The sequence below is a fragment of the Ammodytes marinus genome (genome assembly GCF_949987685.1).
Source record: "Ammodytes marinus genome assembly, chromosome: 19".
Taxonomy (NCBI): Eukaryota; Metazoa; Chordata; class Actinopteri; order Uranoscopiformes; family Ammodytidae; genus Ammodytes; species Ammodytes marinus.
In genome coordinates this window covers 4,103,363-4,121,148 of record NC_137223.1, presented here as the reverse complement: position 1 = coordinate 4,121,148, position 17,786 = coordinate 4,103,363, and the positions used below count along the sequence as shown (strand labels likewise).

The following is a 17,786-nucleotide window of genomic DNA, read 5'->3' as shown; positions in this document are numbered from 1 at the left end:
TATTTATTAGTTTTTTAACAGAGTAAAGGGATATTTCATATGATGTGAAATAAAAGAGTTGACAATGGCAGCCAGCCAATGGGAACAGACCTAACTCTCCTGTCGTCTATGTTTCCCCATTTCCCTGTACATAGATGATACATCTTCAAAAACAAAATAATTATTCAAGAGATTCAAGATGGTTTATTTGCCAACAATTTCAGCAGCAGTCATTGGCAATGGAATTCTTAAGTCCCAGGCTCCCTCCAACAATGCAATCTATAAGAGAAACACACAGTGACAGACACATGGGAGACATTATTATCTGCTTATAATGGCTAGGGTTAGTTGCATAATTTGCACATTTCAATAAATATTCAAATTTTGTATCACTTTGTGTCTGTATCCATGTTCTGTTGAAAAGAAGATGCCTGATTTTGAGCTTTTAAATAGCAAACTCTTGGTTCACTTCTCCATTTTACATTATGTTAAAGCATGTATGAGGGCAGACACAAAGCAAGCTTTTAGAAATATATAATAAAGTATGGGAAGAGGGAAGGTTACAAGACAGTTGGAAAGAAGTAGTTATTATACCAATAGAACAACCCCAATTCCGCTAAAGTTTGGACGTTTTGTAAAATGTGAATACAACAGAATGTGATTATTTCCTAATCGTTTTCGACATGTATTCAATAAATAACAGTACAAACACATCATATGTATGTGTAATCTGTAGATTTGCCCAATTATTAGACCTCAAGTCTTCTAAAAGTTGGCATTTCTCCAACTTCCACTTGATGCACTAACCCAGGTGTTGACTTAACTGTCCGGCAACATAACCTCAAAGCTTGAGCCTGAATTCTATCCACTCTTTTTAAAGACGTACTGGCAGCTGAACCAAAAATAATGCATCCATATTCTAGCATTTATCTAATTAAAGCAATATAAATACTCTTCATAGCGACTGGATCAGCTCCCCGCATTGAGCCTGTCAGGCATATCGTAATGGTCAATACTTTCTTACATTTATCTTCCACCTCATCAACATGATTCTTTCACATAAGAAATATATCCAACCACAATCCCTAAAAAAAACACAACGATGTTACTCTGTGTATTCTTCGATTATACAACTTCAGACAAACATCCTCATTGACTTTCTCTCTGGTAAAGAAGATGGTTAGAGATTATAGCCACAGACAAGGCCGCTAAAAGGCTTAGGTGGGTTACGTGTCATTAAATGAATCCAAGTCCGGTGATGAATACAGTTTTAGCATTTATTGCTGAAGACAGAATCACAACTGATGAATGAAAACATCTAGATGGTATGAAAACAAAAAAATATATAAAGTGATGAGGGTTGTTAGTTACTGACGGTTATTTGATGATAGTTTGACGGTTAACAGAAAATATAATCAGGAGCGCCACTAACCCCCGACCATCCGAGTGCCCAGGTGTATAGATTAAACCCCACCCATGTGTCAATCAAACGGAAGTGACATGAACCAAAAGAGTGTGAGTAACCTTTCAAAATAAACAATAAACAAACAGACCAAATATGCATTTTTGCCCCTACAGAGAAGTTTCCACAGATCCTTTAAATCCCCACATCGGAGACCAATTTTCAACAACACCGACAGCTTCCTGGACTTTCTTCACAGTATATTCTATATTCCTCCCTCTTTTCCAAATTCATCAACATCATCATCAAAAAGTGATTTCCCAATATCTGGTCTAACAATATCATACCATTTATCATAATGGAAAACAATCACAGACAAATGGCACTCCCTTGAGGGGTTCCATTTTCAACTAAAAATGTATCTAACATAGAGTTTCCCACAAGAACCTCAATGGACCCAATAAGAAACCTTTAATCCAATCATACATTTTACCGCCAATATCCATTTGATCTAACTTCATTAGAAGACATCATGTCATACGAGCTCCTCTCAACCCACTCTGATACATATGGCAAAAACGACTTGTTTCTTTCCATATAATATGTTACTCTATTGTCACCCTTATCTGCATTGTTTTTACATCAAAGCTATCAGTCTGGACTTGTAGGTCTTTCCCCGGGTTTCTTGATTGATAAACTTTATTCCAGATTCAGGTGGTCCATAGAAAACACATAGAAAACACAGACAATGCAAAGCAAAATAGGGTTAAAACACATACAGGCATCTATGCCAGTGTTTCCAGAAGTCAGACAGATATTTTGTGTCACTTTGTGAAGGTACGGCTAGGGCCATAATGACTCCATTCTTTGACTGGTTAAGTCGACACATAAAACTGTAAATAAACTTTCTAAGAGCGGCATGAAGATTACTGCCTACAAACATGTGGCTAGCACTTGTCCATCTTGGATATCCAAGTCAAATCCTAAAAGCATCATTATATGCCACCTTAAAGGTGAAGTAAGCGGTTTATTTATGTTAATATAAGTGTAAAATCGCTCTTTAGTATAGTAGATTTTATTTGGACATGGACATGACAATGTCATTGGACGAACCAGATGCATTGTTTACAGTGTGTTAGCATAAATGCTAGTTTACAACACCTGTACTTTATTCATACAGTGATCACTTACATAATGTGCGCGTTTCATAAAGCCGATCTGGGCAGTTCTGAGGTCTTTACACTGGCTTCCTGTCACTCAAAGAATTGATTTCAAAATATTGATGTTGGTTTATAAAGGCCTAAAAGGTTTAGGGCCAAAATACATTTCTGACCTGCTGATGCGTTATGAACCATCCAGAGCTCTCAGGTCGTCTTGGACAGGTCTACTTACAGTCCCCAGAGTTAGGCCTAACAAGGAGAAACAGATTTCAGTTTTTTCATGCACCAAATATCTGGAACAAACTCCCAGAAAACTTGAAGTCTGCTGCAACTCTCAGCTCCTTTAAATCATATCTGAAGATTTTTCTGTTTTCCTTTTAACCTGTAATTTTAATTTAATTTAAATGTTTTATTTCTCATTCGCTGTTCTAATGTGTTCTTATACTTGATGTATTTTAATCTTGCCCCTGTAAAGCACTTTGAATTACCTTGTGTCTGAATTGTGCTATATAAATAAACTTGCCTTGCCTTGCTATATAAATAAATTTGCCTAACAGATACACATATAGGTGGGATAGCCTATTTGAAGGAGATAGGGTTATGTTACATGATTTAGTGAATAGTTTATCCATTTATTGTTATTATGAAATAGGCTGTTATGGTATAAAGACATTTGGATTGTTTTTTATTTCATACTCCAGTAGAGTTGGTGGCGGCACCAATAACAGACCATGGCTGCAACACGCCAGCTATAAGAAGAAGAAGAAGAAACGTGAGATATTGCAAGATAGGTGGCGGTATGGGCGGTATGCACCGACCAGCTGGATTTTCAATCCGCCAAGAAACACGAAGAAGAATCGGAAGAAGAAGAAATCGAGTATCATCCATCATCCATCTTCTCTGAAGCCATCGGCTCCCTGATCTAACGTTCAACTACTAAAAAACAACCATCAACCATCATGGGAGCCGTCCTAGGACTGTGCTCCATGGCCAGCTGGGTGAGTAACACGTATTTATCGACGGCGAAAGCCGTGTCTGTGTCATTTCTGTTATTAACTGCTTCGACATTAATGACTGCGCAATAACGCAAAGGGTCAGCCCATAAGAAAACACAATACAGCTAGTTAGCGTCCACTTACTGGACATGAAGTCAATACTAAAGACTACAGTTAAAAATGTGGATAGAGTGGCTCGCGTTCTTACATAAGCAAATTGTAGGTAATGTTGCTACGTCCATGCACGACACACACCTTTGTTTCGAAAGCAGCTAACCTGAACACGGACCATGTAACAGAGGTCTGAACTGTCCCTTTGGTGCTAAAATAATTCGTAGTGTAGACTCTAGAGTAATGTGTATTAAACTGTGTAGGTATTTGATGGTTTAATGTTTGGCAACACAGCTCTTGCAACACTGCAGCCATGTAAACAGAGTCGGATATCAACGGAGTGGCATTGCGACATATGGAGGCAGACTGACAGGCACACAGGCCCTGTATCATCTTTCTCTGGTTACCGAGAATCGTAAAACAGTTTTATTGGCCAAGTATACGTGTGATACATAGGCCTACAACGAATTTGACTCGGTTTTAGGCTGATTTTGATGTAGGCAACTTAGGCCCACATGCAGTTAGGCCTAATTGATTCTTGAGAAGTGGGACAAAACAGGTTGCAATGCTGGGGGGAAAAATATGTTCAAGCAAATTAAATGACAAGTATCTAACATTAGCTTCTGAGCGAGGCTACACTTTGATACAACCATCTCTCCTTAAGAGACCAAAAACAGAAATGAAATTGCATTCACATTATGCTAGACCCATAGCCTATAGTAGGCTGAACAAATGTCCACCAAGGCTGCCTGAGGCCACACTTTTTTTTTTAATAGTAATAATATGTAGCCTATATATATATACACATTTTTTTTTTAAATATTTTCCTCTGCGTTCTTTAATTGAACTGTGCAATAGCATAGTATTTTCGCCACCAGTTCAGCATGCTCCTTCTCGTCGGTATCATAATAGGTCCATGGTTGGCCTCCATGTTTGTTTACTCTTCCGTCTGCATGCCGTACAGTTGCGCGCGCAGAGCCGCACACAGACACATACACAAAGCAGCTGATCGGAGGAGAGGATTGCTTGGAGACACACAGCCTTTTATTTTACACAGTTATGTCCAAGCAAAAGCATTTTTTTTTTCTGACGGGTGAAATGGTCGGTCGGTAGTTAAGGCGTGGGCTGGCGCAGACTAGACAGCCGCCTACGACACAAAGCCCTGCGTTAAACCCTGAGTGATTGTATCAGCGTATAGTGTCTGACGGTGTCGAAAAAAATGGGGACACAACTTAGAAACCGTATAAAACACATGTGTTGTAAAACACAGCAGCTTGAATTGATACGAGAAGTTATTAAGTTTTGCTTTTGCTGAAACAAGCTCGTTTTAATCTTAATAGAACACTTTTTTTAATCAGTTTTACTGCATGTGAATGAGTAAACCTCTCCGTGGACGCACGTCTTTGGATGTATTGAGAAGACAAGTGTCATTGATAGGATATAATGATGATGAAATGAAATGGAAGGGGATACTTGTGTTTAATACAATTATTAATCCCTGAAAACTTCTACAATTTATAATATTTCTTTAAAAAAAAAAGTATTACGGCTGCTGGAATTATTTTGATCCATGTCTAAATAATCTAAAAAGTGCAGGAGGATGGAAATGTATAAAGGCCTACAGCCAAAAACTAAATCATTTTCATTAATCTACTGCTAGGTTATGTAGCCTACAGTATAGCTATATAGTCTGGCTATATAGTTGTACCAGTCATAACCAAGTAATTCATTGTAATACCGATTTTTTTTTGTTTGCAGATCCCATGCTTGTGCGGCAGCGCCCCCTGCCTGCTGTGCCAATGCTGCCCCAGTGGAAATAACTCCACAGTGACTCGCCTCATCTATGCCTTCTTCCTGTTACTGGGAGTGGGTATAGCCTGTATCATGTTGATGCCCGGCATGGAGGGGCAGCTCAAGAAGGTACGCAGGGTTCCTCACATAAGCCTCATTCACACATAGTTCCCAGTAAATTACCGGGAATACATTTTTAGTGATTTTCACTAGTATTGACACATGCAGCTCCACTCCGGAACATTCCTGTCTTGTGCCTGTACACACATGACTAACCAATGGTATGACACGCTCACTGTGTCACGGCAGGGTCACACAGTCAAGGATAAGTGATCATTGAGGGGGATTATTTTTGTATGAATCTGTACTTTATGATGCTACCTAGTCTGCCTTTAACTTATGTCTTTGGTTAAAATTGTAATATTTGTCTGTTGGATCATTAGGGCCTCGATAAGAGTTACATTTTGGGGGGAAATGTCAGCTGTTAGTAGCTGTATGACACTTCTCTTTGCTGTATGCTGCCTTTCTGATATACAGTCTGTGATGGTTTCCTTCTGCAGCATTAGCTTGTATTCTGTGTGCTCCTGTAGATTCCAGGTTTCTGTGACGGAGGAATGGGTACTTCCATTCCCGGCGTGGAGGGACATGTGAACTGTGACGTGCTGGTTGGCTACAAGGCTGTGTACCGTGTCTGCTTCGGCATGGCCATGTTCTTCCTGCTCTTCTCTCTGCTCATGATCAAAGTTAAGAGCAGCCGGGACCCCCGAGCTGCGCTGCACAACGGGTGAGAAAGCGTTCACTCTCTCTCTGCTCAAGCTTTGCACACACTAGGGGTGTGCACTTGTACACGTGTAACCGTTTGGTAAATCATTACCGTTTAGGAAAAATCAATAAACAAAAACTTTTTTTATTTTTTTTATGTTTGGAAAATTGTAATTTATTCAAGGAGTGGTGGGCGATGTGAGCTACTGTAGGCTACTAAAGCAGATAACACAATACATTATTGTGTTTGGTTACAATATTTATTCATTTAACTAGCCTATTTCACTGCTCCACCTTCAGTTTCACTTTCCTTTTCATCTCTGTCTCAAACAGCTGTTCCGATCAGCTGGTCAACGGCCCCGACAGCTGGAGTCAGTCTAATGCCAGATGATCACTAGGCAGTTATGATCACTTCGAAGTCAAAAATTAAACTAAAATCAAAATTACGAAATAAAGGCCTCTCTGCCTCTGTCTTTCTGTCTGCCTGACTTTATCACTGCACACTGTCATGACCCCCCCCCCATATCAAACAGTTAAACGTGTACACGAAAAATTTGCAGCCGTGTAACCGTTTAGAAATGTTTGTAAATGTTCACACCCCTAGCACACACTTGAATGGACCTGACTTATACAAAGTTCATTAAATGAATTCTGCAGTTTATACATTTTCATGAATACTTTTTGGATTTCTTTTTCTCTTACAGGTTTTGGTTTTTTAAGTTTGCTGCAGCTACAGCCATCACTATTGGATCATTCTTTATCCAAGAAGGTCCTTTCACTACTGGTAACTACTCTTGTCGTAAATCATGGTGTTTACTGGACATTGTTGATTCACCTTACAGGGCTCTACGCTTATTTTTTTAGGTAGTAGCACTGGCGCTAGCAAGCAAAATAATTCAGTAGCACAAAAATAAATTTGGTAGCACACAAAGTATGATCGAAAACTTGCATAACCTTAACCCTTGCATTTCACTGTAATTACCTCTGAGCATCTCATCTTGGTCTCCTTTGAGATTCTCAATTAATATTATATCCTAGTGTGTGCAGTAATAATTGTAGAATAATGAATAGGGGTGCACTGATTGCAATTTAGACAAAATAATCTAACCTGCCAATTGCAATTTTTTGCTGATTCAGAATTATTTTTCCCCATAAAAATATAAATATAATATCTATATCTATATATGTTTTGTATATATATAATTATTATATTAATAATAATAATAAAACAAATCTGTTAATTAAAACCAAACTTTAAAACATTAAACATAGCCTATTAAATAAATAAGTATACATATTGGTACAATTTAGGATAAATTAAATAAGTTGTTGTGAATGTGTTGGAAGTTGTTCTTCAGTGGTTTATTTCAAACTTTGTTTTTAGACTACTGTTGACTTTTCTCTGCAGCTGAATGAGTTGCCTTTCTAGCTAGAGCACTGCAGGGCTGTGAAGCGCTAACTTCCTGTTCTTACCGGCTTCAAAATAAAAGTCAACTCACGTTTGGCTAGTAACAGGCTTTTAACGTGAAGGCGCACAGGAAATGTTCTGTTTGCACACGCGCTAACTTAACTGCGGTAATCTCCTTCCGGTTATTACCGTTGGTGAAGTTTTTATACGGTAGAATCGCTGCACGAGCACAGATCCCGAGGACAAATATCTTTCACCAGCCAAAGTGAAGGGTGGACTCAATAACTTACTTGCCTAAGACTACATTTACCCCCATTTGGAGTGTTAATGTAGAGCCCTCTAAGCAGTGTTGTGCATCTCTCCTCTGTGTTTCAAAGACAGCCTCTCCTCATTATCAACTAGCACTAGTGCGAATGGACTTGTATTCATCATCGCACGTGATCAATTTCAGTAGCAAATGCGATCAAAACTGTCGCGCTGTACAGCCCTGCCTTAGTTTTTCTTTCGGTGTTTTTAATTCAGTTAAAGTCGGCAGTAAGAAGTTGCTCAAATTTTTTGGATGCTCACTGTTTAAAAACGTACAGATATTAAAAGTACTGTTTGTATCCTACAGTGTGGTTCTATATGGGCATGGCTGGAGCCTTCTGCTTCATCCTGATCCAGCTAGTTCTACTCATTGACTTTGCCCATTCCTGGAATGAATCCTGGGTGGAGAAGATGGAAGAGGGCAACTCTCGCTGCTGGTATGCAGGTATGGTGACAGTGTTATTATTAGGGCTGGGTATCGACGTTCCATACTTTTTTGGCATCGACCGAAATGGCTCAATAGCATAGAGTATCGAAAAATGTCTTGTCGTTCGGTGCCAAATTTCCATACCTAGAGGTTAATCTCATCAGCGTCAGTGAGCCGATAAGCATGCAGCATGCTAGGCGTGCCAAGATCTAAAAGTCTGGTGATTGGCTGTGTCGTGGCATCCAGGAAGAACGTTAGACATGTGGGTGAGCCCATGGAATTATTACGGGGGAGTCCCGTCTCTGGGGGGCATCACACGCGTCACTTGTAGTTACATCGATATGTCTTGCTGTATTTAACATGGCAACTAGGCAACATTTGTCGCCATATTTGCCGACTTTCCAGACCACCATAGCGACTTAATTAGTTAAAGACCAGTGAAAAATCTAGCGACTTTTTTCTTGTTTGGAGATTGAGTGTGTTGACAAAGCTCTGCAAAAGCATATCCCGCTGCACGTTTCACATTTCAGCTGCGCTCGGCTGGCGTCTCCCCCTCCTGCACTGAAAACTGTTTGCATGAATTTTTCGATTTCAGTTAAAGTTTTATATTTTGATAAAATGTATTAAATGCCCAGGAACATGTTGATCTTTACAAAAAATAACTGTTGAGTGATGGTTATGTTTTAAGTATGCAGCACTGAGCCTTAAATACAGACTTGCACTTGTTGTTAAAAATTTCAAAAATGCAAAGGAGCTGAAAAATAAGTCATTCATTTATGTAATGTCATCTTGTTAAACGTATTTCATCAAATGGGTATCGAAAAAAGTAGCGTTCAGGAACAGGTATATCGAAACATTTTGAACAATACCCAGCCCTAGTTATTATGAGTCTGACCATATGGATGAATAATAACTTTAAAAGAGCTCTGGATGAATGTGATGCCTGACATCCACGTACTAATATAAAGTAGCTTGTAAAATAATTGAGTTATTACTGTCGCTGAAAACTAACTAACTAAATTAATTCATATAATAATTTCATCTTAATCATAATGTATATTTTTTCAGTAGCGCAGTAGTTGTTATAGAGGGAGACACTACACCAAAGAAGAGTGAGTGAGGTTGTGTTTGCCAGTGTGATGGAAATTTGGTAGCACCGGTGTGCTCACTGGAAAAGTTGCTCTGGAGCCCTGATGACAGCATGCCTCAATAGATTTGTATTTATTCATGTCAAGAAGAGAATGCCTCCAGGACATTTAAACCCCTGTGAATTACATGGCGTTCTGTTGAATCATCAATAGGCAGAGAATGAAGTGAAAAATAATGAATTTGTATTGTGTTTTACAGCTTTGCTGTCGGTCACCGCTGTCAACTACTTGGTGTCTCTGATGTCTCTGGTCCTGTTCTATGTGTACTACACCAACTACGATGGTTGCACTGAGAACAAGGTCTTCATCAGCATCAACATGCTCCTCTGCATGGGCGCCTCCGTCTTGTCCATCCTGCCTCAGATCCAGGTTCACACCACTTCTCTTTTACATTCATGTTTGTACAGTAAGGCTGTGACTAGGCTTGATACAGGGTCATTATGCAAAAGTTCACTCAGCAGATTTCTCATTCTTTCTCTAGGTTAGAATAGCTTGGCACGCCTTTCTCCAAACATGAACTAAAGTCATCTAACACTATTTATGGTGATTAGACAAATGGTTCATGTGTTACGGCAATTTCCTGCAGATATGGTCTTAGGTTTATTCTAGCATTAATGCATGCTGTTCTCTGTTTGAAGGAGTCCCAGCCCAGGTCTGGCCTGCTGCAGAGTTCCCTGGTCACCCTGTACACCATGTACCTCACCTGGTCTGCCATGACCAATGAGCCTGGTAAGAAAGAATTCATGCTTCATAGCTTTTATGTGTTCCAATTTACAGATAACATCGGCAACGTTGTAATTACCTGTGCTGCTTTCAACCTCAATGTGTCTTGAGGGTTTTGGTGATACTTGAAAAAGGTATGGGGGCGCCCTTAGCTCAGTTGGTAGGGCGTCCCCCCCATGGGCCTCAGCCAGCAGCTTACCCGGGTTCGATTCCAGCCCGCGGTCGTTCTCTGCATGTCACTCCCCTCTCTGCCCCATTTCAACTCTGTCTCTACACTATCAATAAAAAGCATACAAATGTAAAAAAAAAAAATATATATAAGGAGAATCACTAAAAGTAAATCAAATATGGCAGTCTGATGAAGATTACACACAAGGAACCAGAGTCAGATGAACTGTAACCTGAACCTGGTTTAAGTGTGTTTGAGGGCTGAAAGTGCAGTGAGAAAGAACTCACTGCGGCCCCTGATTCAGGCTGATGATGATAAAACAACCTCATTTACCCAACCACTGATGATCATACATTGGAACCACAAGTAAGCTTTACTATTTTCTTGTCTCACAGACAGGAAGTGTAACCCTAGCCTTCTGGGTATTATTGGGCTGAACAGCACCAGTCCTGCAGGGCAGGACCATGTGGTCCAGTGGTGGGATGCCCAGGGGATTGTTGGATTGATCCTTTTCCTCATGTGTGTCCTCTACTCCAGGTGAGGAACTCGTTTTATTATCTAAACAACTGTCACCTTGCTAAGAAACTCACAGATAAGTCAATAGTTACTTGGTGCCTAAAACGTGTGTGTGTGTGTGTGTGTGTGTGTGTGTGTGTGTGTGTGTGTGTGTGTGTGTGTTTCCTCTGTCTGTCCACCAGTATCCGTAACTCGTCCAACGCCCAGGTGAACAGACTGACTCTGGCCAGTGACGAGTCGACTCTGATCGAGGACGGACCCGCGGCTGACGGCTTTGAGGAGGACGGTGGTCAGAACAGAGCTGTGGACAATGAGAAGGACGGGGTCACCTACTCCTACTCTTTCTTCCACTTCATGCTGTTCCTGGCATCACTCTACATTATGATGACACTCACCAACTGGTACAGGTAGGCTTTACACTGAAGCAGCAGCTGTGGGTACATCACAGCACTACCACACATTGACAGGGGGATTCAGTTAGGGGATAAGTATAACAGTAGATTTTAAAGCTACTAGAAATGAAAGATGTAGTGTATTTGTTAAGGACTATTTTCAGTGGTGGTTCAAGCACATTTGATTTTTTGGTGAGTATTGGAGGCAGCAGGACTGTGTATGTGAGATTGAGTCAAAATAAACTAATGTGTGTCCATTGTAATAAGGTCACCCAGTGCAAAAGTTTTGCTCACTAGTGTGCTTTTTAAGCTTTAAATTATTGGTTACATTTCTGGCTGAAGGCCTGACTTTCCAAATGAATATATTATATTATATATTTTGCTAATACTTTGTTTAATCATCCAATTTAAAATATATACTGTATAGTGGCTTGCAAAATGTTGTGCGATTATTGTGGACAATACTATGCGATAGCCTAATAGAGTAATGGTTATTATTTATGTCTACTTGCTTGATTAGGCTATTAACTATTCTAGACCAAAACATTGCATTCCTTTTTTTGTATGATAACTTAAATTTGCTTAATATGATGTTAATATCAAAAACACAAACTCAAAAAAAAACAAAAAAAAAACAGAGGTTACTGATAGTTTTAGAATACTTCGTTTTTAGATCTAAGCATATTCATGTGTAAGAATGGCCCAGACGAAGTCCAGACCTAAATCAAATTGAGAATCTCTGGAAATTGCTGTTAACAGACGCTCTCCATTTAATCTGACTGAGTTTGAGCTATTTTGAAAAGAAGAATGGGCAAAAATGTCAGTCTGTAGATTTGCAAAGCTGGTAGACACATACTTAAAAGACTTGCAGCTGTAATTGCAGTAATGACTCAGGGGGGCTGAATACTTCTGCACGCCACACTTTTCAGTGTTATATTTATAATAACAATTAAAAACCATGTATCATTTTCATTCCACTTCAAACTTATACGCCACTTTGTATTGGTCTATCACATAAAATACCAATAAAATACCTTTTTAAGTGTGTGGTTGTAACGTGACAAAATGTGGAAAAGTTCAAGGGGTATGAATACTTTTTGCAAGCCACTGTAAGCTACTGTTACTTTAGTAATTCATATTTGTAAATCATTATTTTATATATCTTATCTTTTTCAAATACTTTATTGTACTTAATAATGTTTCAGTCTGAAAACTGATAGTGGTAGGTCGTTAATCAGCCACTGATTGTGTGTTTCTCCGCTGTCTATTGTCTTGTGCAGCCCTGACGCCAACTACGAGGCCATGACCAGCAAGTGGCCAGCAGTGTGGGTGAAGATCTGCTCCAGCTGGATCTGCATCGCCCTCTACGTGTGGACCCTGGTGGCTCCATTTGTGCTGGTCAACAGAGACTTTGACTGAAAACAGTGTCCCACAACTGACATATTCACATATTCATGCTTTGCAATCCCTATGTTTTGTTTTAGCAAAGGTCAGTGAACCAGTATGTAGCTAACCCCTGCATCAGTTAACCGCTAGAGGAGGCAGTGCTGTGTCCACATTGGCTGGAATGTTTCACTACTGTTTTGTTTAGTTGCTGTGTGGCTATTCCGTATAGTATTTGCAGCTTTCTCACTGCGGGGGGGTTTATCTACTACAGTGTGCAAAAACAAGATTGTTTAAATTGGTCTGGCCCCCCAGCTCCAGTCACAGCGCAGTCTCTTCTGGTGTCATGTCATTGTGAATCCTTAATTGCATTTTGTAGTGGTTTTCCCCCACGCTGTAGTTATTGTAAATATATCCCTTGTATTTTTTTTTTTAGTATAAAGAAAAAGCTGCATGTCTTTCCCTTTAAAATATTTTGTGACAGTAACATTAATGATGGTGTTGAATTGTGCCCCCTATGGGCAGCAACAGTTTAACTATGACATACAGTATTATGGACATGCTGTTCAATGTAAAATGAAGGAGTACCTGCAGTTTATTCTAATGTGTTTGATAGATTTAGTTGTGTATGAACTGGACTCCAGCTCAGACGACAGCAGGAGAGCGAGTCCTTGTCATTCACTAATACCATCACCAGGCATGAGCAGTCCTGTGTAGAATTGTGTGTGCTAGTGTAGCTATCAGTTATCATGTGTTAACGCTCTACCAGCTGTGTGTTTACACTACAGCTTGCACCTCAGCACATAGACAGACCCCTGTATTCCTGTTTGTGTTGCTTGTGATTTGTGTTGAAAGTCTTGACTTTATGTTAAATTTTAAATTAATTGTTTGAAAACTTTTAGATAACTTATTTGGTTGTCTGGTATAAGCATGTAGTTTCTCACAGACTTAGCAGACATGTTGTTGTTGTTGTTGTACATTTGTTTGATCATCTCACCTGTGTATGTAAAGTATAAGGTAACTCATTTAATAAAACTGAGGAAAAAGAGGTTTTGTTTTTTGTCTCTGTGTTGCTGGGCCATGTACTGCAACTGTGCGGCCTATAAAGTCACAGGGGACGTTGAGTAGAAAACCCAGTGACAGACAAACCTGCAGGTGCAAGACTAAACAAAGCCCAGTTTTGAACATTTTAACGAGAAAATTAATTATAGAGTCACACAAAAATAATCCCTCTCAATGATCACTTCTGCCCCACTAGAATATGTGGTGGTGTGTTTATTTGCACAGTCCTCCTCTCTCTGGCTGTATTTTACATCGTAGCATTTGTTGCTTGTGTTGTAAACAGAAGCTTAAGACCTGGCTCCACCACAGGTCCTCCCGGTAGGCTACTTCGCGCTACCTCACGCCACTACTTTGTGCAGTGATCATTGAGAGGGATTGTTTTTTGTGTAACTCCATACTTTCATTTTGAATGAAAATGTTGCATACTCAGCCTTTTAACTTCAGCTTTTTAGCATCAAATTTGAACTGGCTAAATCAGTTGATTACTGAGTTGTTTTATTTGTAGTAAGTTAGTGGTGTTTCCAGAAATGTCCAATTAATACCCTCTTCTTTTATAATGACAGAATGCCGGCTCTGTATGGGTGAAGTATTCCTGTAAGTGTTTACTCCGGTTGGCGACGGGACACACTGGGGGACTTGATCAATCCTAGAAGGGCCTTCCCTGGACGAGGGTGTTTAGTGATAATGGCCGAAACACCAAATTGAATGACGTGTGTCAGTCAACACGCTACAACACAATGTAAGGTTTAAACTAAAGGACAAATGAAAGCAAGTATTATAAATCAAATGACAGTTTATACTCAATGCAACTGTTTCAAATTGCACCATAGACCACTGAGCAACTTTCCATATAAATAAATAGCACGCCAATTTGGTGTTCTATTATTATTTGCCGTGCATTAGTCAGTGGAGGCGGGGGTGATCTATCTCATCATAACTCACTGAAAGACATCTCATCTTCCATGGGAGCAAGCTGCAGTGCAAGTGTTGGGTTTTATGTACATATGGATATTGACAATTTTGTTCAATTATTCTTTATTTTACTAAGATGTTTACTTGGGTTTTCATTAGAAACAGCTCAATATGCTGTATGCATTTCAATACAATTACTTTATTTGATTTTTCCTGCTTTTTTTTACAAGTATTCAAGTGTAAAAAAGAAGAAAAAAAAACATTATTTCATGTGTATTATAAAAAGTCTCCATTCAAATATACAGTACATGTACATCTCCATATACATTTGCACATAAAAACATAATCATAATGAAGATAAAAATGTGTCCACTCTAAAATATAAAGTTAGATGCGATCTCAGTCTGGAATGGGATAGCATGTGGATGTAAAGTAGAGCGATCACCCACCAATGGGGAACACTTTTACTGCATCAATAGAGATGCAGTAGAGATGGGACAGGGCTCCATCGTTGGGTAAAAACTACAACAAACTATTTCCCCATCATGGGGACATTTAAAAAAAGGTATTGCTCTAACTGCGAGGGTTTTGTGATCATAGTAGAGCTCAATTTAGAATTAAATACATGTATATTGATGTTAATGTCTTAAGCACAGTTTTGTCCCTAATTGTATAGGCTTTATACCTTGAGTGGTATGGAATACGATTTTTATTATAATATATCCTTCACATCTTTTATTTAAATATCGTTTTTTATATACAATTATATTATTATATATTATATATTATTATTATAAATAATTCATCTATTTTTGCAAGGGACATAAGAAAATTGTGTCAGTAAAATAAAAGAGAACGTTTATTCTGCAGGTGTTTCATGTTTTTTTTTTGGTTTTTAACCTTTATTTATACAGGTAAATCCCATTGAGACCGGAGACTGTTTTTCAAGGGAGACCTGTTCCCATTTACACGTTACCATTCACACACACATTCATACACAGATAGCAGGCTAACTAGTGTAACTAATCTCCTTTTACTGTTTATGCTGTTAGTTTACATTGCACTGAAAGTTTACTGAATAATTTGATGACTCAGAGTGACAGAGAAAGAAGGTGTTAGTTAGTTTTGTAATCTCAGAGTTTTCTTTTCTAATGATTATTACTTTAAATAGTTGTGCAGCTATGTAATGTTCTTAGGAAACATTTCTACACATTTAAATCTGTTGGCCACTAGATGGAAACCTTGATTTGCTGCACAACCTGACTGCTGTCAACTGAACCAACATATTTTCTGAATATACACAGTCTGTCACTGTTAAAGAGCCAGTCAGTTTACATTAACTTCATAATAAAATCATGAATCCAATTATATACTGTACATATATTAAAATGATAAAACATTTTATCAACACTATTCATCCATTTCATAATACATGTTTTGTAATGTAGCTGTTCAGAGGGCACATATTTCTTTCCCTCCTATGGCCTTAATTTGGGACCTCACACTAAATAGAAGTTAGTTGAGGACAAAAGTAGGTGTGGGTGAGCCATCTAAAAACATCATAAAGCATAAAAATACACACAAACTCACTATGTGTGGGTCTACTTGCTGTCTGTTATGCCAAAAGATCCTAGTAGATGTTGGCAGAAGAAAATATACCAGTCTTTTCAGAAGAAACCTCATACAGTACATAAATACAACTTGAGCTGATATAGAAGGTTAGACTGACGTAGTTCCCCAGTAGAGGCATGCCATGGTGAATTTGAAAGAAACAGTAAGTGGCTGGGCAAAAATGTCAGGCTAGTAACCATGACTGCTGAGTGAAGCTGACAAGGGCTGGGCTAATTGGATTGGAGGGTAATATTACATCAAAAGACGTCATTCGCTCCTTTAAAATGGCTGTAATTAGGACATTCTTTAACTCAGACACGGGAGATTATAGAGAAGCAAGAATCCAAGAACATTACAACCCCTAAAGTGACATATGCATAATGCATGTTTTAAGGGGAATTTCAAACACAAAAGCATTTGTGAAAGGTGTGACTGAGAATGGAATTGAAGCTACATTTGACAATTCCTCAATTCAACAGATTTTACACAACATAATTAATTATCATTATTATAATGTTTTACAATGTTTCTTTGAATCACTGGCTGGATTAATGTTATTTCCCATAAACCAGTATTTAAATGTCCCTTTAATAAAGCCACTAGGTTTAACAACATGTAACACTTTGGTTCACAATCAGTTGTTCTCATTAGCCAAAATTTTAAATGCCCTTTATTAATACTTTGGATTATATGTTGCATTTTTTGGAGAGATCTTGACATTTAAGAATTTAACTGTACTGTGCAAGAGAAATAATAACAGATTTTGGATAAACATCTGAAATGACAGAAATCAGTGTTGACAAATTTAACAGAATTTAAATTAGATACACATTATACAACTTATATACAACTATACAGCATATATATATATATACTGTATATATCCAAATCCAAACTAATCCAAACAAATATAATAAAGACAGCCACTGTATATTAGACTTACTCCCTTTGGGAGCGGTCCAACATGAAAAAGAATTGGGCATTGGGCCAGCACCCTCCTAAGGGTCTTGTATTGGCTCAGCATATAAAGGGAGAGGTGGGGGGAGGGGGGGTGTATATCAGGTTCAGATTACCTTATGCACTATAGTTGTAAACACCTTTAGTGTTATCAGGTCATTTGACCCATGATTTAACATAGTCCAACATACACCAAAAACAATGATCAATCAAATCAGTTTTATTTGTTTGGCCCAATATCACAAATAGACATTTTCCTCAGTGGGCTTTACATTCCATAACTCCCAGTAAAAACCCTTTATTGGGATAAAAAAATTGAGAAATCTCAGGGAGAGTTGACAGAGTTGATACTCATCCAATAATGTTTTTCACCTCAAAACTAGTCTGGCTGGCCGGATATAGACAACTGGGATCGCGCTCCGGTCAAATGGAGCCGGGAGCGGCCAGGAGCGTTTTCAAACTCCTCCCAAGCGTGTGTTTGATAGTATCCAGCTCATAATGTTGCTGCACACACACGTGCACGCACACAAACGGGATTAAGGCAGTGCTGGAAAATAATGGTGGCCACACAA

The 17,786-nt window shown here is 38.8% G+C and overlaps 1 protein-coding gene across 1 annotated transcript; it reads left to right on the top strand.

Moving 5' to 3' along the window:
• Nucleotides 1-3,398: 3,398 nt before the first annotated feature.
• On the top strand, nucleotides 3,399-13,706 carry serinc1 (serine incorporator 1). The gene is made up of 10 exons (XM_080047735.1): nucleotides 3,399-3,539; nucleotides 5,406-5,567; nucleotides 6,029-6,222; nucleotides 6,905-6,984; nucleotides 8,222-8,359; nucleotides 9,689-9,858; nucleotides 10,128-10,218; nucleotides 10,777-10,918; nucleotides 11,080-11,304; nucleotides 12,570-13,706. Exons 1-10 carry the CDS (start codon nucleotides 3,501-3,503, stop codon nucleotides 12,706-12,708), a joined length of 1,380 nt encoding a protein of 459 aa, XP_079903861.1. The 5' UTR covers nucleotides 3,399-3,500; the 3' UTR covers nucleotides 12,709-13,706.
• Nucleotides 13,707-17,786: the final 4,080 nt, after the last annotated feature.

What these genes read in the sequence shown, in the direction of transcription:
- serinc1 (XM_080047735.1), top strand. Translation starts at nt 3,501, where the DNA reads ATGGGAGCCGTCCTAGGACTGTGCTCCATGGCCAGCTGG. An exon ending in TGTGCTCCATGGCCAGCTGG is followed by an intron (nt 3,540 to 5,405) that starts GTGAGTAACACG and finishes TTTTGTTTGCAG; the next exon opens with ATCCCATGCTTGTGCGGCAG. An exon ending in TGCCATGACCAATGAGCCTG is followed by an intron (nt 10,219 to 10,776) that starts GTAAGAAAGAAT and finishes CTTGTCTCACAG; the next exon opens with ACAGGAAGTGTAACCCTAGC.